Source organism: Juglans microcarpa x Juglans regia, chromosome 4D (assembly GCF_004785595.1).
Source record: "Juglans microcarpa x Juglans regia isolate MS1-56 chromosome 4D, Jm3101_v1.0, whole genome shotgun sequence".
Classification (NCBI taxonomy): Eukaryota; Viridiplantae; Streptophyta; class Magnoliopsida; order Fagales; family Juglandaceae; genus Juglans; species Juglans microcarpa x Juglans regia.
The window spans coordinates 32368402-32393072 of record NC_054600.1 but is presented as its reverse complement, the minus strand read 5'-3'; the positions used below and the strand labels follow the sequence as shown (position 1 = coordinate 32393072).

General features: G+C 39.1%; 1 protein-coding gene across 3 annotated transcripts; it reads right to left on the bottom strand.

Annotated features, from left to right (window-relative positions):
* Window positions 1-53: 53 nt before the first annotated feature.
* On the bottom strand, window positions 54-21273 carry LOC121261123. 3 transcript variants are annotated; one of them, XM_041163301.1, is made up of 22 exons: window positions 20175-21273; window positions 19051-19166; window positions 12404-12612; window positions 11415-11534; window positions 10908-11036; window positions 10670-10795; window positions 9954-10009; window positions 9759-9858; window positions 9555-9672; window positions 8961-9170; window positions 8023-8359; window positions 7412-7505; window positions 6932-7040; window positions 4605-4876; window positions 4336-4463; window positions 3988-4222; window positions 2807-2995; window positions 2394-2683; window positions 1343-1538; window positions 995-1237; window positions 563-657; window positions 54-443 (listed from the first exon to the last, which is right to left on the bottom strand). In XM_041163301.1, the coding sequence occupies exons 1-22, from the start codon at window positions 21008-21010 to the stop codon at window positions 296-298; spliced, it is 4356 nt and encodes a 1451-aa protein (XP_041019235.1). In that variant the 5' UTR covers window positions 21011-21273; the 3' UTR covers window positions 54-295. The 3 variants fall into 3 exon arrangements, with proteins under 3 accessions (XP_041019235.1, XP_041019234.1, XP_041019236.1); XM_041163300.1 differs by having other exon boundaries at window positions 1343-1556; window positions 20175-21269; XM_041163302.1 differs by lacking the exon at window positions 20175-21273 and having other exon boundaries at window positions 1343-1556; window positions 19023-19164.
* Window positions 21274-24671: the final 3398 nt, after the last annotated feature.

The following is a 24671-nucleotide window of genomic DNA, read 5'->3' as shown; positions in this document are numbered from 1 at the left end:
GAGAAAATAGAAGAAAAATAGAAGGGAAACTCGGATCGGTACACTGCACTAGATTTTTCCCTTGTAGGAATAAAGACTGCACTAAATAATTTCACATATATGCTCGCTTTGTTTGTTCAAAAGGGATTACAATAATGAATCTCTCTCTCTCTCTCTCTCTCTATTTTCTTTTTCTTTTTCTTTCTAAAGGACTCTCTCTAATCTATATGTCAATCATTCACCGACTCTCAAAAAGCATGCCGACGACAAAAAATACATGTTAATGCGGAAACGCCACCTTCTTTGACAACTATAATTATGACCGCCAGAACAGTTCAAAATCGTTGCTATACAATGAACGGTCTTGGATCTCCAGATTTGCCACATGCCAATTGATAAGTCGGGATTGCAAGAATTTACATAAAACCAGTCCAGCCGGAAAAATCCACCATTCACTCTCATCCCTGAACCCACCACCACCATGAAAATAGTCACTGTTAGTTGGGTGCTTTGTCAAAATGCCATAACTTCACAAACAAATACTAAAATAATTTTTTTTTTTCCAAGCTATAGAATCTCTCACATGCTAATATTCCATGGCTGAAAGTTGGGTTGTTTTCTACTTGTAGGTGATGATCGAGTGCTATAGTGGACATATCCACAAAGAAATGCAACCACCTGAAAGATCACAAGGTAATGTTTCAATTTGTTAAATCCAAATATGTACAAATGTTGTTACATTTATAAATATATACGTTATCCATTCGGCTATCTGAGATCACAACTGAAAATTGAATAATCAGTCATTTCCAAACAATTATAACAACCAAACCTACACCAAGGGTTTAAAGATTTATGTTCTCGTACTTTCTTTCACCCACCAAACGAGAACAAAGTAAGCTCCTCGATGCCTACATGTTCCTCATATGAAGGAAGAGTTTCTAAGCAGAGGCCCGACAAAGAATCATGTACCACCACTCAACCTGAAACTTAAAAGCTTGATGGTGCAACTTACAACATTAATCAAGGACGTAATATTCCACAATGCATAGACTCGTGCAAGGCCTGCAGATCGCCTAGGTCCATGACTGAATAGAGCATTGATTCCAGCAGGAAATGGGAGGAGAACACCAAGAGGTAGAACAGACAAAACCAGGAAGACGTCTCCCAGTGAATATGAATACAATTGGAGCAAAGTAAGCAGTACTAGGCTAAAATCTCCTAAAAGTAGCATAGAGATGACCAAGCCAACAAGATCCTGTAATTAGATCAAAACAGAAAAAGAAAATTGTTGAGAGAGAGGAAATCAAAATAAACTTGAACCAATAAAATGCAATAATCCACTCAAGTATGAGTTATATACCTGGTGGCCAACAGGTTTAGTATTATGAAGTATAAAAGAGAGAAGATAAGATATCTCCCTCCTTTCCTCAACTACTTGTAAGCTGTTAGCGTCTATAATGATGCCATACGTCCTTTTCCGCCTCATTAAACTTTCACTGGTTCTGTGTGCACGGTTTAAGTACGATTCTTCTCTGAGATGACTGGATGCATTTTCCCTGTAAGTGCTTTTCAGACTGTTAACCAACGGAGAGAGGAAACCACGTCAAATTCAATCTAATCACCATTATATGCATCTACATACGTGTCATGAAGCATGGATGAGAGCGCTGTACACCAATTTACATTATCTTTCATATCAAAAACCCGCATCATAAGACTGGAGTTCTATAACTGATGCTATGTGCATACCCTTGTTTCTTGCTGATGTGACTGAGTGCAAATTTGTGGGTCTGTACTGTGCAAGTGTGCACAAGCGTCAATGCTTTTAATATATGTATTCATTATTATGGTCTCAACTCAACTTCAATAAAACTTTGTGAATTTTATTTCTTTTACATCCATCCCATTCCACGGAACCACAAAATAAAATTGACACCCACCCAATTTCTGCAAGAATTTTACGGTGTTTATGGCAGCAGCGTGGCGTATGATACCTTTGTGCTTAATGTGGTGTTTATGCTCAGAAAAGAAGGACAGGTGTTTTAGTAACAAGGAGCATATAGTGGGGGAAATCTGGAATTTTTTTGTATTCTCTCTTTTACAGTGGTTTTCTGCTATTGTATTGAAGGGTGGGAATGCCATGAGTTTCTATCTTCTTTTCAGCTCACTAGAATGTAATTAGGTGTCTCACTTTGTATACTTCCTGTGTACTTGGATTTTGCCTAGTTTCATTCTATTCAATAAAGCTACTTATTTACTTATCAAAAACAAAAAAAAATTCTGCTAGAATTTACACTGTAGAACTACCAATTCTCACAAGTCGAATTGTATGAGCATGAAGTTGACAAAATCAAAGGTGCAAAATTTTGGTTAAAAAGTACTTTATCACTCAAATCACAGCAGGCCATTACCGTGAATGTTGCTCAGTTTGAATAGCACCACCAAGGTTTCCAAACGGAGCAGAATCATTTTCTTCTTCAACGGCATACACAAAAAGTCCATACTGGAAATAGCCACAAGCTGTAGCTTGAAACCAAGCAAGATCAACACGAATGCCATGGCTCCTCAATGCAGGATTGGCATGAGTTTCAAGCCATCTGAGAACAGGTCGAAATGTTACTCTTATACATCCACGACGAACTAAGCGCAATTGTGCGTTCAAACCAGCCACTAATCGATACCATGTGGTAGGTGGGACTGACTGCAAGCCAAAAACATGCATTTAGCAAAATTTGCATGCGTTAGTTGCCTTCTTTTTCTTTTTTTCTTTTTTGCAAAATTAATCAATTTTTTACACCAAGTTTCTGTGTATCGACTAACAAACCTGGCTCATAAGGCTCGTGAGAATGTTATCGCTGTGTAGTGAGAAAGGAGCCATGTAACTTCCATCGCCTCCAAACGGTAATGATAATGGAAATCTTTGATGCAAGCGAGGAGGAAGATCAGTTCTCTTTTCATCCCCACCAAGGAAGAAATCCATGTATGCTAGCATTAAATCAGAAGTAGCAGCTACCTGAATTAATACAGGAGAACATACACATGCTTAAAACTTTTCGCATTGTCGGGAATATTAGATTTTTCAGTGGATTACACAGGGAAAAAAAAACCTGTTGGCTGAACAATAAGCCAAATATAGGGTCATCTATCAAGATATAAATATGCCTATTCACAACGAATAATTCTAAACCCAAAAAACACTATACAAGAAGTACAAAAGTATGAGCAAAAAATAAAAATGGGCATTGTAAATGGATAAAAATTGCCAACGATAAACACTTGATTATAAAATCAAAGCTACCAAATATACAATCTAAAGTCAATAAATTACTTCTGATTGTGGAACTAAATATAGAGCTGCACACTATTATAAGCTCTCCCAAACATGACAGAATGTACCACAGATGAGGCATTGTATGTGTAAGCATACAATGAGGCATTGTATTCTATAAGAAGGTACCACAGATAAGATGAGCTGGAGTTCCTCCAAGAAAGGTAAATTCAGGGTTAGATCGTTTTGCCAAGTTCTAACGAGCCCTAGAATTGCCATGTGTTGGTGCATTTGGCGGGAGAGAAATGATAGAAGCTTCGAAGATCATGAGAGAAAATTGGATGAGTTTAAAAGCTTTATTTTTTAAAACTTTGTTCTTATAGGCCGGAAAGGGGGGGGGGGGGGGGGGGATCTTTTTTTAATTGTATAGCATCTCATAATATACACAAATACAACCATTTTTTTTAATATTACGACGTGGTATTGATTGATAGTAAATAACTAGAAAAGGTCTCTTACAGGGAGTTCTTCCTTTTTCACTTCTCTCCATCAATTACATGCCCAAAAGAGAGAGAAACTCAATTTCACAGATCCGATAGTAGTAGTAAATCAGGACCTCTCTTCCAAGGAGGCAGCAGGGACTCAGCAAAAAGTACAAAATCTCTGAAATCTATTCCTACATCTCATGTCTTGTTTTAAAAAAGCAATACAAATAATGTATTTATGCAAAAACATACCTTAATCCCTTCATAGAGAGCACGTGAACGGCAAGAACGTAAGCAAGCATGATCATACTCTGATCTAACGAATTCACGCAGGCGCTGCAATTTCAATCTCCGACGCCAATGTTGCCATGACCATGCAAGGGGATATGCAAGGACAGAAAGAATGTTGTATATTGCTCCCTCCCACCATTCATATGCAGCTATAGCATTAATCTCATCCACAAACGCATTGAATGCACCCTCATATCTGCCAGATCAAATGGATTAGGGAGAAATCCTTTCGTGTCTGCCAGATCAATGGGAATAGGGAGAAATCCTTCAATCTCAAATATAATTAAACTAACCAAGAGATAATCTTACACAATCTCTTTTATTTGTACAGGAGGTCTGTGAGGGAGATGCCAAGGTTCACTGAAAGTATTAGGACCCATGAAATACATTCGATGCACATGACTCTGGGACTCTTCAGCTCTGTTTGTTTCCAGAACCTAGGATACAAATAGCACAATGTTAACCTCCAATGTCAAAGGTGGAGAGAGAGACAGCAAAGAAAGGCTATGAAACCAGAATGTGACAAGACTTATCAGTACGACCAAAAAAATAAGACACGAGAACTTTTAGAGGAACACCTCATTCAGAGACTCTAGAAAAGGGAAGGAGTGATCTATTTGAGAGCCATGTTGAGTGGGAGCTGGTCCTGGTGATTCATCGACCCCGAAAAATTTCATTCTTGCAACACTAAGCACCAGTGCTAACAGAATGAGGAGACCCATAAGAAAAAGAACAAATAACCAAGGTCCACCAAATGTATAAATCAACTCTTCAAGAGCCGTATAACAGTGTGGCATGTGGTATCTGTCTGAGATGCATCTATAAGGACAAGGAGTTTCAGCTATACCACCTGTTAAAGAGGACAAGTTATGAGTGCATAATTAGGTTACCAAGACTTCCAAAAAACTTCGGATGTGATTACTGTAGAAAATAAGAAACAATAAAGATATAAAGCAAATGGAACTAGAAGCAAGAAATAGTTCCTGTACAAGTTAAAAGAACACAAAGCAATAAAAACTCAATATCTCAAAGGGATTTATGCTTTTTTGACCCTTTTGATTTAAAATATTTTTTTAATTTGACAACGGGTGTTCGGAACAAAGTATGTCACATGCCATGCTTAGAAATCTATTTGCTGATTTCTTCTGGGGAAGTAGTGAAGGGAGAAGGAAGAAAAAATGGGTGGCATGGTCTAAGGCTTGCAAAGCTACTGCAGAAGGGGTACTAGGTGTAAGAGACATGGAAGAGGTGAAGAAGGCATTGCACATGAAGTTTGCATGGAAGTTTATCTATGGTAATTCTCTTTGGACCTATGTTTTTCGTGGGAAATATTTGTTGAGTGAGCATCCAGCTCAAATTAATTATTAAACCTACTCGCCATGACTCATCCTTTTGGAAGGCAATTAGGCCACTCATTCCGGCGGTCATTAGCAATACAGGATCGCGATTAAAGGAAGGAAAAGTCTCTATTTGGCATGATGACTGGTGGGGCTAGGGGGCATAGAAGAGTTGGCAGAGGTGAAGGGACTCCCAAATGGTGTGGTGGCTGATTTGGTGAACCAAATAAAAGTCGGTTGGGACATGCAACTTCTGATTCAACTCTTGGGAGACAAGCTTAGCACGCATATTCTAGACAAACAACCCCCAATGAGAATGGGACCAGACATCGCCATATGGAAACCAGAGGTTAATGGGATATTCTCAACTAAATCGGCCTGGCAGGTACTTAAAAAAAGAGGTCAGCAGACTTGGTGGGGTAAATGGATTTGGCATAAGCTGTTACAGCAAAAAATGATTTTCGCAGTTTTTACGTGGAAAAGCTTCCATAAGGGCCTCCCTCTAGACTCTAACATTCAGAAAATGCAGATTGCACTGGCCTCCAAGTGTGATTGTTGTTCTTCTCCTTCTGTAGAGATTCTGGACCATGTCTTGCTTGAGGGTGAAGTGGCTAGGTCTGTGTGGAGTTTCTTTGAGAAGGCTTTGGGGATGTAGAGGGACCCGGTACCAGAATTGGACACAGAATATTGCATGGTGGTTTTGAAAGGCCAGGTTCCTTGCTCATTGGCCTCCTTCCGTCAGTTATTAGTTGATTTATTTGGATTAGAAGATGTTGTGCACACATGGAGGGTAAAGCGGATTCAGGTAACGTGGTTTGCATTAAAATTAAGCTCCGGTTTGGATTGGAAACTCACCTCAACTAATCTCATTACATCATTACAACTTTCTCAAATTCCCACACAAAATATAATAAACAAATCAACTTTTTCAAATCCCAAAACAATAATAATATTAAAAAATAATATTCTAACAATATTTTATTCAACTCATCTAAAACCATCTCAACTCATTTCTGAATCCAAGCGGTGCTAAGTATTTGGCAGACTGATAGCTTTGGGGATGGAAGTACAAGTTCAGCACATATACAGGACAGTGAATTAAGGCGCGGACAACCTGGCTAAGATAGGGGCTCGGGGATTTAGCTTGGAGATACTGCAACAGCAAGACCTGCCCCAGGAGGTGAGAGGAGCAGTTAGGCTAGACAAGGCAGGACTTCCTTGTTTATGTTGTAAATGGATTTTGCCAACATAGTCTAGTGTGCATATATGGTTTTTCTTTCGGTGTAACCACGGCTTTCCTCCGCCAAAAGTGAGATTTTTATATACTCTTTAACTCTTTTTTCTTTGAAAAAAAAAAAGTGCCGACTAATCCTGGGGTGCACAGGCCCTCGGCAAGAACTTTCCCGCAAGTGCACTTTGGGTAATTGAAGAGAAAATTCCCTTGGTAAACTGGCCCCTAGAATTGTTTGCACCTAAGGGTTTAAACCTTAGACGGAGCATGCCACCAAGACCAAGGCTCTTACCATCTTTTATTTAAAATAAATTAGCCACCATTAACATAGAAGTACCTCGGACAGCAATGTAAACAGCACGATGGGGAAGCTCTTGATCAGGACAACGTTGACAAAGTGCTCTATCAGATCCAGTAACATTCTTATATGTGCCAGCGGGGCATTCCTGAAGATAAACAAAGAATGCAAAATCCAAGTGTCACAAAATCTGCAAGATTGAAATAAATATGATGCATGCGGAGGTCCTCCATCCAGTAAATAAAAATTAGATGGAGGAACCTACCCCATCACGTTGAAATAATAACTAGCACCCCATAGTTTTCATCATTTTCTACTAACATAGCTAGTTGCAATCTTGAGCAATTCATGAATGTAAAATGTATCCCACAAACTGGAAGCAATGTAAAGATAAAACAGATGAAAGAAAGAGATCAGTGTGCAGACAAAATCTAAAGTTTAGATATGCCAAACAAACAATGGTTTACAAGCACAAAAGAAATGAATGACCTCTCAATGTCATAGAACTGAGAAATGTACCTCACAAAAAATTCCATAGAGTCCTTTAGGGCAAGCTTTACTGGTCACCGTCCCATTTTCTCCAGCACCACCTTCATCTCTACCAAACCCTCCCCTATAACATTCAACAGAAAACATCAAAATGTGACAAGAACGATCACAAGATAAAGAACCAATGGGGAACATCAGCTGCATATTACCTCAACAGTACCCCCCTCCAAACCGATAAAAAAAAGGGGGAAAAGTAGAAGACTAGCTAAACATAGTGATGATATTATAAACTGAAGTAATGTATAGAGACTGCATCTCTTAGAAAACTTATAAAAAATTGCGCACTGCAAGTACACAAGTAGTATACATAAGAGGGACCTATCCAGAAAGAGAGAAAGATACAAGAAATTCATATAAACTAAGCCAATTAAAATCATATAAGCAAGTTCATTATGAAACGGCAAATTCTTTCTTTTCACAACATAGAAAGAACAAAAAAAAAACAGAGAATTTGCAGGCATATAGATAAATATGCATCAATGAATATAAATATCCACGAATATTTAAAAATATATATCTATTATTGATCATCAATAAAACTCATCTTACTTGAAAAAAAAAAGCAAAGAATATCTACCAACCTTGCATGGATGCTTCCTTTCACCGCAGCAATGGGCTGGTATACATCTCCAGTAGGAATCTCAGACCAATGAAAGTGAATCCTTCCACCACCACCTCCTCCACCCCCAATGGGACCACCAGACCCTCCAACACTCGAAAGAATAGCAGACACATCAAGTTCTAGTGTATGCAAAAACATAAGTATTGTTCCACCAGACCCTCCTCCAGGGCCTCCATTTGAACCATCTGCAATAGCATAATTTACCGTTCCCCTAGTTCCTTTAAAACTTTCTCCATCAGCAATCACCGAGCCTTCAATGGAAAAACTTGATAAGGGATGCTCCAACGAACCCATTACTGCAGAGTAATGCATGAACATGGAGTAAGCATTAAAGGCATAGCAAGAATCAATTCAATAAAAGCTGTATATAACTGAACAGAGCCATCCTTCATTTAATTTTTTTTACAAGAGCCATTCTCCATTTAGTAGTAGGAGGTAATCATTAAATCATTTTTCCATCAAGTAATATAAAGCATTAAATATGTGCAAAAAGGAGCACAACCCTAAAGTTAAACAACAACATTAAAAAATGTTAAAGAGGAAAAAAGACATTCTTCGTAACCCAGAGCCTGCCTCTTGTCAATATGAATATGTAACTAGATCATTAGGAGCTACACATTTAAAGAGTGTGCCTTCACAATTATCTCCAATTCAGCCCAAGGCAAAAGCTAGTTGAAACAAAAAAAGTACATAAGAAAGGTATGCCCACGAATGAATGGGGCCACCTCAACTACACTGAAAATTTGGCTACATAGAATCATCACTATTTTTCATATAATACATGATGGAGAAAACATCTTCGATGGTTGCAGATATATTGTAGTTCTTTATCAACGTCTCACACCATTTAATAGCAACAGTGTTAACACGTTGAATTGACCCAAAATATAAGCTTACCTATGACACCACCACCTGCAGTTGAACCAGCTGAGCTCTCATCTCCACTTCCACTACCAAGTTCACAGGGCCAATCTGCATTACCATATGTGATACCACCATCAACACAATGACCATCGTAGCAACCAGCCCCACCTTTACCGCCATGCCCGCCACCACTGCCAATACCATTGCTCAGAACATGTCCTCTGCCCACACCACCTGTGCAGCCTGAAAAAAAAAAACAAACTAAGGTTTCCTTTTGTTTTCTTAATCAATCATAGGAAATTCAACAGACCACTTGAAACTGTGATGAGTGTGTATGTCATACCATGTGTGTGGTCATTTTGTTCATAAAAATCTATTTGCAAGCCTTTTTTGACACACCCAACACACTACTGAAGTCGGTCCCACAATGATGAAAAATTAATGGGTTTTTAACTTTATAACTATAATGGATCCCACAACAAGTGGTGTGTTGACACATTGGCTTGTTAAGTAGCAAAACTCTTTTGTTCAGGAGAGTTAAGAGGGAGAGACTGAAGCAAAGTGGAGGGAGCATAACTACTAAGTTACTCATGGTCATATAAAATCACTGGTAAGGGGAAAAAGTACCCATCCCAGATGCACTAATCGTTCCAGAAGACCGCACATTAATAGTTCTTGCTCTATGGAAATGAACAACAGATCCTTTTATCAGGCCTTCAACAGATATATCCTCAACTCGACAGATCTGAGAAAAGAAAATTGATAAAGCTGCTAAATATCCTGGTGACTAATTCAATTATTATCAGTTCGGCAGTTCGGCACAAAAAGCACCTGAAGGGTGAAGGACAATGATGAGTTCATATTGCAGTCTTCAGGGGGTTGAAGCAGTTCAACAGGACAATCTTGGTTTTCACAATGGAGTCTCGGTACCCTATAGAGATTAAAATAGGATCTTAAAGTAAAGGTTTGCTAAAAGATAAAGCATTAGAAAAGTTCAAGTGACGATACACCTAGATTCATACTTACACAGCATCAGTTGTTGCATTCTCTAAGGGACCACGCAAACCAGATCCAGGTCCAACCTTCAAGGTAATAAAATAAAAAATTAAAAAAAAAATGAGAGAGAGAGAGAGAGAGAGAGAGAACTTTATTGATAATTATATAAATCAAGTCCCAAGGTAAGGGCATGTACAATCCTCTACCATAACTTCATTTATATAAATGGAAAATTTTATAAAAGAGCACACGGTACAACCCAAGTACACCATTATCATGAACAGTAGTAAATTATTCCTCATAATCTAACAAGAACACTTCTAATTCGAGCTGAGACCATTAGCATAAAAATGGGGACAAGACTCAAAACTATAATTGAATACGAAGGTGTCATGTTTCTCATAAGACAAACTAAAGAGAGCTTATTACAACGTATATCTAGAATAAATCTTTACATTTCAGGAAGGAGAGTTGAACGGACCTATTACCTTAGACTCAAGGTAATAGAACATATTTCGCTGATGGTATTTAGGAATAAGGTTTTGAAACTTGACTAATATTAGAGCTTGAACAGCATACATTGCTAAGACCGGATGGCTATTAAAATTTGTTTGTTATGGGCTGTTAAACTGTTTTCTAGAAACTTGCAAGTGAAGAAATATATTAGCTTCATACGGAGGTTATTCAGAATTTCAGACTTTCATTATGTGGATCTCAATAAACGTTTTAATGGAAGAGCCACTTACATGAACACTGTAAAATAGCGATAGAACCAGCCGTTGTGCTTCAATCCGATCCCCTCGTCCTGATAAATTCAGCAGACCTTGTCCATGAACTCCTAGATTTGCATTAGAATGTATGACAGACGATTCCTGTTATGCAAAAACAGAAAATTCACATTTTTTTATATGCAAAGCGGAAAAGTCACATAAATGCACGTCGAGTAATATGCTTTGAAAATCCAAATAATAGACAGTGACACACCTTGAGAACGATTAAATTACTAGCCTCAAGCAAAGATGTGGCCAGTGTTGCATCATCGCCACCGTCTATGAACATTGTGGAATTCCACATCAAGAATATTTTCACAGACATGCGTAGAGCCCCATACACCTTAAGTTAAACAAACCCAGTATCATAACACACATTAGCAAATTTTAAACACTTAACAACACTTAACATCAAACCGCATCAAATAGGATGAGATCAGAAAGCAAGCCCTGTGTGTAGCACAACAAGGGCAGGGGGAGACCAAGCAGATTAGATGATACTAGTAAAGAATGATCCAGCCATGCGTTTGCAAATAGGTCATTATCAAGACAAGGAATAATGTTGTAAAATTAGCAGATAGCATCTGAAATTTTTTTGGCAGAATTACAAGTATGAGCAATACAAGCAAGCATATACAAGTTCTCCAGATCAGTAGAACAAGTACATCAAGATGCGTGAGATCTTAGGCAATACAACAGAAAAAAGACTTTAAATTGTCACCTTGATCACAGAATCACTCATCAACAGTTCTTCTGCCAATAACTCAAACTCAGATGAAGCATAATGTGCAAGCCCAAAGCTCAACACTCCACCACGCAACAGACTTATCTGTCCTTGAACCTGAAAAGTGCACCAGCAGGAGTTCACCAAATTAAATCCAGATATGCAACATAATTGCATTTCTTGAAAGGATATACAGTCAACCAAACTGTACTTTCTTCAGGAAAATAACAGCTGGAGAAAACACTGAAGAGATGTTTAACCATTCAAGAAAATCCTCAAGATGCAGATGGCAATGAAAATCGGGAACGTCCACTTTGATCCCCAATCTCCTTGATCTCAATGCCCATACTTTGAAATTTATAGTTGATGAAAAATATTATATATTCAAAACATTCTCAAGGGCTCCATGACAATATGACAAAAATTTTGTGATCTTGATTATAAATATCAAATCTACATATAAAATCTAAAAAACCACACTCGCAGCAAAAGACTGAATGCGATCTCATTACAATGATGGTAGAGTTAAAATTGAACATGCCAAGATGCAAAGATCTAAATAATAACAAAAACTGCATTAAGTGTCAAAAATCATGTAAGATCATGACAAAACTCCAAGAATGCATTACTAGTAGCTCACGTGTGCAACATTTTGGCGAAGCACCACGTAGATAGCAATCCCACAACATGATGGTCCACAGTATTAGATTAAATCTTAACATATCAAAAATAAACTGAATACATAATTTTATTACATTTGCTACTATTTTTATATTTATTATTAGTATATTTTTAATGTTTATAAAATCTTATTTAACGTATAAAAACAATTATTTGTTATGTTTATTATTAGTATGTCATTTATAACAATAATTACTGGAGCTCGATTTTAAATGTGTACATATACGTTGGCTAAAAAGTAAGAGCAAGTTATAACTAAAGAAAACGCTCTACCAGGATAAATTAACAATCTGAGTTTCACAAACCTGGACACGACTCCAAAGCAATGGAACAGTAGCCCTGGCATTATTTTGAATATAAACATTAGTCCAAAGAGGTAAATTGGGAAACTCCAAAAGAAGTGTCTCCGTATTTGTTGATATGTTATGATTGTTGACAATAAGGCTCCGGAGAAGAGCATCATATAAAGTCCCAGCAGCACCTGCATTCTCTGGACAGCCAAAACTACTTCCTCCTGCAAATAACAATAGAGTTTGCAGTTGCAAAATAGTTTCACGTATTGACGACAGAAATTTGAAACAAAGCATAATGTACTTAATTTTCTCATAGATATACAAATATTTTATTACTAAATAATACCAAGCCAGCGACTTGGCACCCATAAATGGAACATTTTTTTTTTATTGGCGCCGGGTGTCTAGGAACAGTCTCTCGACTAATCCTGGGGGTGCACAGGCTCTCGGTAAGGAGTTTCCTATAAGTGCACCTTTGGTATTTCAAGGGAAAAAAGGGAAAAATCCTCAAAATCCCATCAGACTCTAAAGATTGTTTGCACTCAAGGAGATTTAAACCTTAAGACTTGGCGGGAGCACACCCCCAAGCCAAAGGCCTTTACCACTTGAGCCAACCCCTAGAGGTTCCCATAAATGGAACATAGACACCTGCACACGCAGCTGATAAAAGGAAAGTGTTCCACACAAATGCCAAACATGGAAAGAGAAAAATAATGCAAAGGAAACGAGCAAATTCATGGTAAGAAAGGCATTAGATCCAGTAAAATGAGATTTCATATGACATGGTGGTATCCTTTTCTTAACCCTTTTCTGTTGTTAAGTAAATACAATATGCATGCCCATACACAATCGTTTAATTTAAACCCATGGGCTCAGCTTCCAACCCTGCTTACGAGGGGTGAAGATGCCATTTGGTTTAAATAATTGAAAACTAATACCCCCAAAAAATGCAAAGACACTCATATACACACAAAAAGAAACTGAAGTTAGAACGGAATCGTATAAAAAATGGCAAGGTATTATATTCACTTCAAACGCATTTGGCAACACAATTGTTCTCAAGTATTCTCAGATATTTCATTCTCAAACATCATTCAAACACAAAATATTTTCAATTTCAAATATTCAACTTTTGCATCTAATTATTACCTAATCATTACAACTTTTCAAAACTCCCAAACAAACCACAAAAAATAATACTAATTTTTCAAATTTCAAAACAAAAATTATATTCAAACAATTTTTTAACTTTATAATATTTTTAATCAACTTTTTTCTCTCTCCTTTCCCAAAACCAAATAAAATATCTTAACTAATACTATTCACTACTATTCACAAATATACTAAAATATTCCAAGTATCCAAATGGGCCCTTACTGAAAGTAGTTCTAAAACAATGGTTGCATGGCATTAAAAATAAATACATAAAAAAGTGAAAAGAGCTTGAGGAATTCAAAACTAGATCGTTAGCAGGGACCCCATTGAATAAACTCACTAAGAAGTTATCAAAAACCCCAAATAATACTCATTTAAATTTTATGTCCATTACAACCAATTGCAAGCCACAATCAGACCCCATGGAACAAAAACCAATCCCTAATATTCAAGAAAGCCCAAACGCCACCCATTATCACTCAACGTCCAAAACAAGGATCGGAGCAAGTAGAGTGGATACAATACATTGGATATATATATGAGTACTTTTTTAATGAATTATATACATGAGTACTTGAATTGCACCTCTTTCCACTCCTCTAATAAGATTGAATTATTTCTCAATTATTAAAAAGCGAACCCCAATATTTGTTAAAAAATCCCAGATTGTGGGTGCCATTCACAACTCACTGATAGCACGTATGATCCTTAGTTTCTCTAGCCTGATTTCAATTCCAAGCCCTACATGATCCTTAAGCTTCATAACAAACTAGATCACCAAAATTGATAATATATTTTTTTTTTATAAGTAATAAGTTATTTTATCGATATAAAAGTAGGCATAGCTCAGGTACACCGGAAGTATACATGTGAATACACCTATTTAAGAACTAGAAACAGTTACAAGGAAATCATGGAAGCTGGGACCATTCAAATCAAGAGCAATGGCCCACAAAAACAAAGTCTTCCAGAAAAAACTCCTAGACTCTTCCAAGGAGCGTTCATGATCCTCAAAAAGTCTCTCTCATTTCTTTCATTCCAAATACATCAGAGAATACATATAGGGACCATCTTCCATACGGCTACAATCTGTGGTGTCCCTGTGATCCCTTTCCAACTTGCTAAAAGTTCAACCACCCTACCCGACATCACCCATGCTATACCCATTCTGCTAAGAAAGTAAGTCCAAATATCTCGAGCAAACTCACAATGTAAAAGTATATGGTCCACCATTCGTTTCACCACTATTTATGCACAAACAGCATCAGTCCATAATAATAAGGCCACGTCTTCTAGGATTATTTCATAATCTTACCTAGAGCTGCCGTCCAGACAAAAAATGGGGCCTTTGTAGGTGCTTTAGTCCTCCATATGTTCTTCTAGGGGAAATTGTGCCTTTGATGCATAGTAATAGAGTCATAAAAAGAGCATATCAAAAATTTCCCTTTCCTAGAGGGTTGTCATTCCATCATATCGTCCATTGTGGCAATAGTAAGAGTGTTGTACAGCAAGTTCAGAAATTCCACCAGAACAGTCACTTCCCAATCATGTGCATCCCAAGTAAGGCTGATGTTCCACTCCTGTGAACCTTGATTAAGTACCTGCAAGTCAACCACCATAGCTTCTTTTTCTCATGCAATTCTGAAAATCATGGGATAAGCATCCTTCAAGGCCATGTCTCCCACCCACACGTCTTGCCAAAAGCTGATCCTACTACCATCCCCCAAAAGCAACCGAATATTACTAGCAAAAGAGCACCAACCTTCTCGTATAAACTTCCATAGCCCCAATCCATATGTCCCCCGATCCTTTTTGAACACCAACCCCCCCCCCCCCTTTCACTTCCATACTTCATGTCAATCACCCATTTCCATAAAGCTCCCCTCTCATGGTTATAACACCACAATCATTTTCCTAATAATGCCTTATTGAACGCCCTCACATTCCGGACCCTCAATTCACCATCTCTCAAAGGAGAACATACTTTTTCCCACCCTACTAAGTGAAATTTAAACTCATCTCCTAGCCTGCTCCACAAAAAATAAAGTTGGAGCTTCTCTATTCTAGAAGCAATACTAGCGAAGAGGGGAAATAAAGATAAGTAATATGTGGAGAGATTGAATAAGGTACTCTTGATAAGTGTGATTCGCCCCCTTTAGAAAGATACAACCTTTTTCCACCCGGCCAACCTACACTCAAATTTTTCCAACACCACCTCCCAAATTGTCATAGCTTTGAAAGAGGCCCCCAACGGGAGACCAAGGTACTTCAATGGCAACGAAGAAACCTCACATCCCAAAATATTCGCCAACCCTCTAATATTGCTAACATCGCCAACCACAACCATCTCCGTCTTGGCAAGATTAATCTTCAACCAGGATACTGCTTCAAAACAAAGTAAAATGGCCTTCAAAGATTGGATATGCCCTGCATTTGCCTCACAAAATAGCAAAATGTCATTTGCAAACAAAAGGTGAGAAATAATAGTGGAGCCGTGGATATCTCCCACCAAGAAACCTGAAAAAAATCCTCCCTCTACTGCCGCCGACACCATTCGACTTAGGGCCTCCATTACTAGGACAAATAAAAGGGGCGATAATGGGTCACCTTGTCGTAGACCCCGCGAGCTATTAAAGAAGCCCACGGGATCGCTGTTACTAGAACCAAGAAGCGAGCCGTTGACAAACAACGCCTCATCCACTTCCTCCATTTTTCCCCAAACTCACATCTACTCAACATATATATCAGAAAATCCCAGTTAACATGATCATATGCCTTCTCCATATCAAGTTTGCATAAAATACTTGGAGCTCCCGACTTGATTCTACTATCCAAGCATTCATTAGCTATAAGAACCGAATCCAAAATTTGTCTCCCTCTCACAAAGGCCTTTTGGAACTTAAGAGATATTCTTCTCCATGACCGTGCTCATCCTATGAGCAAGAACTTTGGCAAGTATCTTATACACACTGCCCACAAGACTAATAGGCCGGAAATCGTGTACCTCTGTTGCACCAGCCTTTTTAGAGACTAATGCAATAAAAGTAGCACTTAAGTTTTTCTCAAATCTGCCATCAGTGAAGAATTCCTAAAAAACCAGCATTACTTTCTCTTGCACCACCTCCTAACAAGTCTGAAAAAAAGCCATAGTGAATCCATCCGGGCCTGGAGCTTGTCTTTATTCATTTTCCTGATTACTTGTTGTACATCTCCTTCTTCAAATGGTCTCTCCACCCAAGCCATACTATTTTGATCAATGACCTCAAAGGCTAGTCCATCTACAGTAGGCCTCCATGCATGAGGTTCCGACAACAAATGTTCGAAATGCCCTGCCACATGCTCCTTTATCTCAACCTGATCTAAGGATACATCTCCATCTATGTTCAAGGACTCAATGGAGTTAAACCTCCTATGTGCATTAGCAATACGGTGAAAAAATTATGCTTTTATCCCCCTCCCGAAGCCACAAAGCCCTTGACTTTTGTCTCCAGAAGATCTCCTCCATTAGAGTCAATCTTTCTAATTCAGAAACTACTTGATCTTTTCGGTTGTTTTCATCCCCTACACCCTCTAAGCTTTGTAACTCTTGAAACAAACTATTCTTCTGTAAGGTTACATCACCAACTACCTGTTCATTCCATGTCTTCAAGTCCTTCAAAGCTTTTAACTTTTCAGCCAATACATAAACTCGGATTGCCCTCAAGTAGGTATGAATTCCACCATTGTCTGACCAAGTCCACAAAACCATCCATCTTTAACCACATATTCTCAAACTTGAACGGCCTTCTACTACCTTGAATACCACTGCAACCTAACATTACAGGATAGTGATCAGAACATATCCTTGAGAGCCTTGTCTAACTTACATCTGGATATTGTAACTCCCACGAGGGAGAAATGAGAAATATGTCCAATCTTGACCAAGTTTGATTATTAGACCAAGTGTAATCACATCCCATTAAAGCTAAGTCCATAAGACCTACCTCAAAAATGAAATCCGAAAAATCCACCATAGCTTGATTTTGTCTTCCTTCCCCTGATCTTTTGTTGGAAAATCTTGTCACGTTAAAATCCCCACCAATACACCATGGGACCTCCCACCAAGAACATAGGCCAGCAAGCTCATCCCAAAGCAACCACTTCTCACTGTCCAAATTAGGACCATATACCCCAGCAAACACCTATAAAAAATCATCTTCAGAATTTTTAAAAGAACACCCCACCGAGTATTCTCCTACAAACTCATCAATATTCTCCACTCTTATCCCACATAACCAAAATTACACCCGAGGCCCCTTTCGAGGGTAAATATGTCCAGCCTACATATTGACAACTCCATATACTCCGAATAATTCTTCTAGTGATAAGCTTCAACTCTGTTTCCTGTAGACAAATGATGTTCATTTTCCATTGCCTTAATAAAGCTCTTATTCGAATGCGTTTATTAATCTCGTTCAGCCCCCTAAGATTCCAACACAAAATTCTGGGCTTCATTTATCAAATGTTCCAACCCTCCCCTTGTTTATTCCAAGACTTGCACTCCCCTCCTTTCCATCATAATTAATGGGCTATGTCAACCTCTTCAGCTCCCCATCTCTTTTTGACCTTGCACCATGTTATCCTGCCTCAATGGCTATAATCATAGCCTTAAACTAATCTTCATAGCTCTTACACGCAATCCCCATGCAACTTTGAAGTTCCTCTACCTATTTCAATACCCAATCAGCTGAAACAGTAAGAAGAATCATACTTATTGGGGTAGGATCCACTCCTGCAAACTCCCCCCCCCCCCCCTCTGAGCCTTTACTTGGATCAAACAACATCGATGGACCTTCCCCTTCTAGCTCTCCCTTATCCGATGTACTCCCACTCTCCAAAGCATCAATAGTATCTGATCGAGCTCCCTCAAAAGGCTCACTGTGGGCCAGGTCCACGCCCTTATCTGAGCCTGTCCCGAGAGTGATAACAATTCCAGAGGCATCCCATGGCTCAACGTGAAGTTCTGTGGCAGCCCAGATGAGGTCAAGCAAACATCATCATAAATACTCAGTTCCAGGCCTTCACCTCCACCGATATTGATAATATAAAGCCCTAATCTCCAAATTTAAGCACCATCCACCAAGTATACCAATGTTGCTATGTTAAATGATGGTTAATGGTGCATTGTGACATAAAGTACATACATTAACTTCAATAAAACAATAAAAAAGACTTAAGCTGTCTGAATACAATCTGGATGATTAAATCTATTGAAAAAGGAGCAATTATTCCTAGCCTCAATTTGCTGCGTCTAGACTACATCACAGATTCACCACATTACATGCAAATGGTAATTTTTTTTTTTTTTGTTAAGTGCAAATGGTAATATTACTATACAAAGAACTAAATGGAGAGACCCTTAAGAGTCTATATAACATGTCATCTTCCATTTAATTAGTTGTTCCTAAAATGTTTCAGATATATGAATGGAACTAACCATGGCTAAAGAACATAATGAGTCTCACCATGCACAAAAAGTTTTGGATCATAATGCCGGCTGAAAACATTAACTGAAACTCTTCCTCCGCCGCCACCGCCATAACCATTACCTCCACAGGCACTTATCCTGCCACTGCCAGTCCTGTTCTTAAGAAGAAAAGCACTTTAGTTAGCTTTCACATGAAATGAACTCTTATAGATGAAAATTAAGGCAGGCGCAAGCAGGCGCACATCTGATGAAGTTACTTAAAGGAAAAGGGGATAAAAAGGAAAAGAAATTCGAATTTCATTGAGAAAATAAACCCCACACTCACCATCTGGATGTGGAAAATAACAGCTAATTAGGAGGAGTGACGGATACAAGGAACTCATGAAAACTAACTCCATTAAAATCAACAGCTATAGCCCACAGGAACAATGTATTAAAAAAGAGGCATTCCAGTTCTTTCAAAGAGATAAACAAAACCCCTCAAAAAATAGCATGTCCATGCTTGTTCACAGAATTTCATGCTTGAACTAAATTCCACCTATAAAGACGGCGTATGTGCACATACAAGTTGAAAAGATAAAACGGAACCAAATAGTTTTTTTTTATAACTAAAGAGGAACGAAATAGTATATTTAGTTTACTTGATGAGAAAACATAAAACCAAAATAGGAAAATTTCATAGCAGTCGCTTTTTTGAAATTTTCCAGAAATCTACAGAGTAAATTCATGCAGAGACAGATGCCGTTTGTTGTTCGGTGAAGCGTAGCCAAATAATATAGAGCCTTTTCCATTAAAACCGTTTCAGACAACCAAAAAACTAAACCAGTCTAGAACGTATATTGGGATCAGTTGTGATAAGTTCATCTTTTTCTGCCATCTGTAAAAGATGAAGACCCATTCTCTTTTTTTTTTTTCTTTTTTTCTTTTTTTTTTTCTTTTTTTTTTTTTGACAAAGTATGAATACCCATTCTATTACTTCCGTATTTTCTCTGACCACCTAACCGGAGCCAAAACTCATGTTTCTGAAATGAAATGGTAACGACTAATTTATCCAAATATTTCCCCACCAACCAAATGACGCCAAACTCATAATTCCATAGAAAACTCGTAATACCCATTCTAATTACGAAAAAAACAAAGGAGTGTGACAGATTTAATTACATTCTATACGCCTTGATAAGGATGCTGCCGCCAGAGCCACCTCCACCTTTCGTCCCTCCATCACCTCCATCGGCTAAAATACTCCCCTCCACCACAACATGCCCCAAAATCTCCATCTTCACCCGCCCACCGCCTAGCCCACCATAGTCCGCCTCCTTGCTCGTCGTCCCACCCCTGCTCCCGTAACTAGTCGGCTTCTGCAGCGAGGACCACGAGTACGCGTCTCCGCCCCACACATCCTCCGGGAGCTTCGTCTCGTCTACCAAACAACATGCACCCCTGCCGCCGTGTCCCCCACCCGCTCCACTTATCCCCTGTGGCGTTCCGCTGGTCTCTGGCGGCGGATTGCCCGCCAACCCCGTCGCGTTCACCACCGAACCATTAAGGAAGCTCGCGTTATGCGCCCCGAGCTCGAAAGCTCCGGTCACAATCGACGAATTGATGCCTAAACTAAAAGTACCGGTAATGTTGATCGTTATTGCACAACCAGGACTTGGACAATGGAATTTCACCTCCGGTAGGACGTAAAAATTGCCCTTCCCAGCTATGTACACGTCGCGGGTGAGATTCAAATCGCTGACTATCTGACACGTGGTGTCGAGGGAGCCGATTCCACCGAGGTCATCGGCGCATGAAACTGACGGCGGGTGAGGTGGCGGTGGCGGTGGGGCCGGGGGGGAGTAATCCTGGTGGAAGAGATTCGAATCAAAATTGACAATGGAGAAATCACCACCGTCAGAGTCGTCGTTTGTGGATGCGAGGATAGGGTTTGTGGCGAGAGCTATAAGAGTGAAGAGAATAACGAAATGGGAAATACGACAGTGCAAACGAGCCATCCACCGGTGAACAGAACAGAATCATTACAACGGAAAGATGGAATTTGGTATTAGTATTAATAGCACGGGAAACCCACAGGAAGGAGCCGTGGATACCACCATGGACGGAATAAGTCCGTAAATTTCCGTATCAATTTGTTTATGTCCTCGGCAGTCGTCACCCACCGGAAAGCGAAAACCCTAGAAATCGCCCGAGCACGAGAGCGAGAGAGGGAGAGAGAGAGAGGTAAAAATGTCGGGCAGGAGGGGAGAGCTTTATTTAGTTATGGGAGGATAAGGAGATTATCAGAAAAGGTCAGGCTCACGGTGAGGTTGAGGTTGTGTGGTGCCTTTATTGGCGTCCGATTTCCTGACTGTTCATTGCTACCTCACCAGATTGGAGCACCTGTCGGAAGGGTATTGGATAGCGTGCCTCCTTATTCAATCCGTCTTAACTCTACCTGATACAAAGGCGCGTTATAAATAACACTTTCATTGTCAGGGCATTGGATAATTTGATTAGTTTTATCCGAATCCTATTTCAATTAGTTTATCTCCACGCGCTCTTGGAGAGCGTATGTCGTGCCTGGAGAGACGTTAACCAATCTCTGGCGTGCACTGATCGAACCACCCGCGTAGGAACTACGCTGTGTCACCGACGGAGCAGTATTCGGCCAGCAATGACACGTTGATTACAGAATGACTTTTTTGTCCACCGTAAGCTTCATGTCGGTCGGGGGTCTGTGACTGTTTTGCGGAGACGGAGTCGTTTTCTCAACGGATTTGCTGATCTTACTGAAAATAAAAACTATGGAGACACGTGTATCGATGAGCCTAAAATATCAACAACAAAAAAGCGGAAGCCCACTCAGGACTGCTTGGCTGTGAAGTAGTCTGGTTCCTTGCGTTCGGTCGAATCGGTCCTTTTTCTCTTTTTCTTTTTTGTCTTAGCCAACTTCTTTTTAAGTTGTCCAGAAAATATTTTATGTAAAAACAGTGGAATTTTTTAAAAAGATTAAAGAGTATTTCAGAAATTATACGTTTTTTTTTTTTAACAAAAACAATTTATTTCATTAATGAATCGAAATAACAATTGTAACCTATTAATACATGAAAAAATTCAGACTATAAATTAAACTACACATCAATTCTAGAGTTTCTCCATACACAAATTCATTTGTGGTGAATATTATTTTAACTTCTCAACAAATTCTTTCTTAATAAAGAAAGTGTTCTGTAAACAAAACTTGAATGCCCATTTATCATTCCAGGGAGGAAAAGTACGAGACCCTATTATGGACACTAAATCCAATAGCCTATTTATATTTTATTAAACACTAAAATAATAAAAAAAATACAAATAAAACACATTAACAACTAACAACTACTAACTAACAACTAAACTATAGAACCATAAGCACCGATGTGAATCTGGACGTCACACTCACTACAAGCATCGGCATCTCGAGCCCTGATGGCACGAGCATCTAACTCACGCACGGACACAAATAGCCTCCACTACACAAGTAGCACCTATGTGTGAGTACTGGTCGTACAATATCACCAGTCGTAACATCACCCGCCACTCTCTTGTCCCAGATTGCGTCTGATCTAAGAGTTCAACACCTTACTCAGAACAACAAAAGAATATAAGAATAGAAAAACAAACAACAACAAAGAAATAGAAAAACAAAAACGGATGAATAGTGCACGATGCATCAACATTGGTCAATTGGGGAGAAAAGCTAATGGTCAATTTTGGAAGCCCCGGAGTCAAGAAGTCCAGAGAAGCCGAGCGTGACGTCGACAGAGGGCTCCGCGATGGCACATGATGGGCACGCGTCGAATAGATCCAGAACTTCGTCCCGCGCATGTAGGCTACATTCCACTCTGATGAATGCCATATTTGGTGGTCTTGAAGATCAATGGCTGGGCATCATCTTGATGGGGCCCGTGTAGAAGGGCGACGGCTTAAAAGACCCGAACGGTGATCCTCCCTTATTTGGCCTGAAAAATACAAAAATAAAATAAAAAATACACTACACAGGAAATAAAATGGATAGAGGATAAGGGAGGGGAGGGAGAAAGAGGGGGGAGGAGCCGAATCTCCCACCCCCTCTATTTTGATCTGAAGTTTGAGAGAGTTTAGACAGAAGGAATATGATTTTTCTAGAGAGAGATTTTAGAAAAGAGGTGTAATGTGAATTCCCGAATCAGAAATTATACGTTTTACCCACAAATGGCCATTTATTCCTCTTTAACCCTGGTATGATTAAACAAAATTTTAAAACATGTTCACAGAATCTTCTACACGAAATCTCATCATCTTCATCATTAATTTTGGCTTTCATTTTACGATACGAGAGGGAAGTTAAAGATGTAAACTTTTGCACAACACTACACACAAACACCATCAATCTAGTTAAATTAATGCATGAGTTGCATTTAATGTTATTCGCACGCTCCTGAGATGTCGTTAAAACAATTCAATCATGTCATCGTGCCGACAAGAGGATAAGGAGAGCCGGCTGTTTAATATCTTAATCTTTCGAAAAATTAGGTAAGAGTGAATTTTGGGTCAATTGCAACTATGTCCTTTGCCGAACAACACACAAACAATAAAGTGTCCAAAGTTCACCCCCTAAGTTATCCAATTGACAAGACTTAACATTCCCAACTAAAGAAAATGAAAGAATTTAACCAAACAGTACATCTTTTTTCTTTTTCTTACACGTGAAAGAAGAAAAGGGAATAATGGCAAAAAAATACATTGATAAAGACCCACCGTGGTTGGGAACTTGGGAAGGATGGTGATGATCTTTGTGTCGTTTTAGGTATCTTCACGAACATATAGCTCTCTCGATTTTAGGATAATTCATTTGGCTTGTGAAAGTTGAAGTTCAATTATACTTATTGATGTCGTGCTTAACAATCATAGCAGCTTCACGTGGGCCTAATTCGTCCATATGCTACTAGATAGAAATGAGAGTTTGGAGGTGTTGAAGGACACCTTTGATGCTAAAGTTAATGTGATTTCTTTATGAGGATTATGAATTGAAGTGTTAAAGTGTCTAAAGCTCTCATCTCGCTGAGGGAGGGGATATATATATACCTGATTGGACGATCTTCTGGAAGGAGATAGTGGGAGTGTCGCTCTGTATTAGGATTGTGTGTCCCTGCCATCTTCCTACTGTGCAGCAGGTATGCCAAGCTCGATCATGGCTCCTATTGATAACCCAAGAAGCACGTCGTGGCTTACCCAGCCTTAAGATTTATTAAATGTGACGTAGTTCTCTATAGTAGTGTACCTATTTCCATCTCCATTAACTGCGGTGTGTCTTCGGTCAGGTGCATCTATCTTCTAGGTCTATCCAGACAACGGGGTCCAGGGACAATCCTTGGACATCGGTCCGCAATGATGTTAGACAATTTTACCTTCCATTATCTAGCCAGCGCATGTAATCAGACTGCTTCTCCTCTCCGGCCTCCTAGGCTGGCCAGCCTTTGTCCTTGGACTCTAAAACTGTTCCGACCTTGTGGGCGGGACCTGCTCCCTTGGCCCTGGTGATTACCCTCACAAAACCCATGACGAAATCAAAAGCAAAAGACATTGGAGCTTTGAAAGTCAAAACGAAACTATTAGTCAAAAAAATTATCCGTGCATTGAATAATAAGTCGGGAG

Bases quoted from the DNA above. Each gene is read 5' to 3' on its own strand.
- LOC121261123 (XM_041163300.1), bottom strand. From the start codon at position 21,010: ATGGCTCGTTTGCACTGTCGTATTTCCCATTTCGTTATTCTCTTCACT. The intron at 19,167-20,174 runs GTAATTAAATCT...TCTTAAGAACAG, and splicing joins CTTATCAAGGCGTATAGAAT to GACTGGCAGTGGCAGGATAA. The intron at 7,506-8,022 runs GTTGGTAGATAT...TGAATGTTATAG, and splicing joins AAAGGAAGCATCCATGCAAG to GGGAGGGTTTGGTAGAGATG.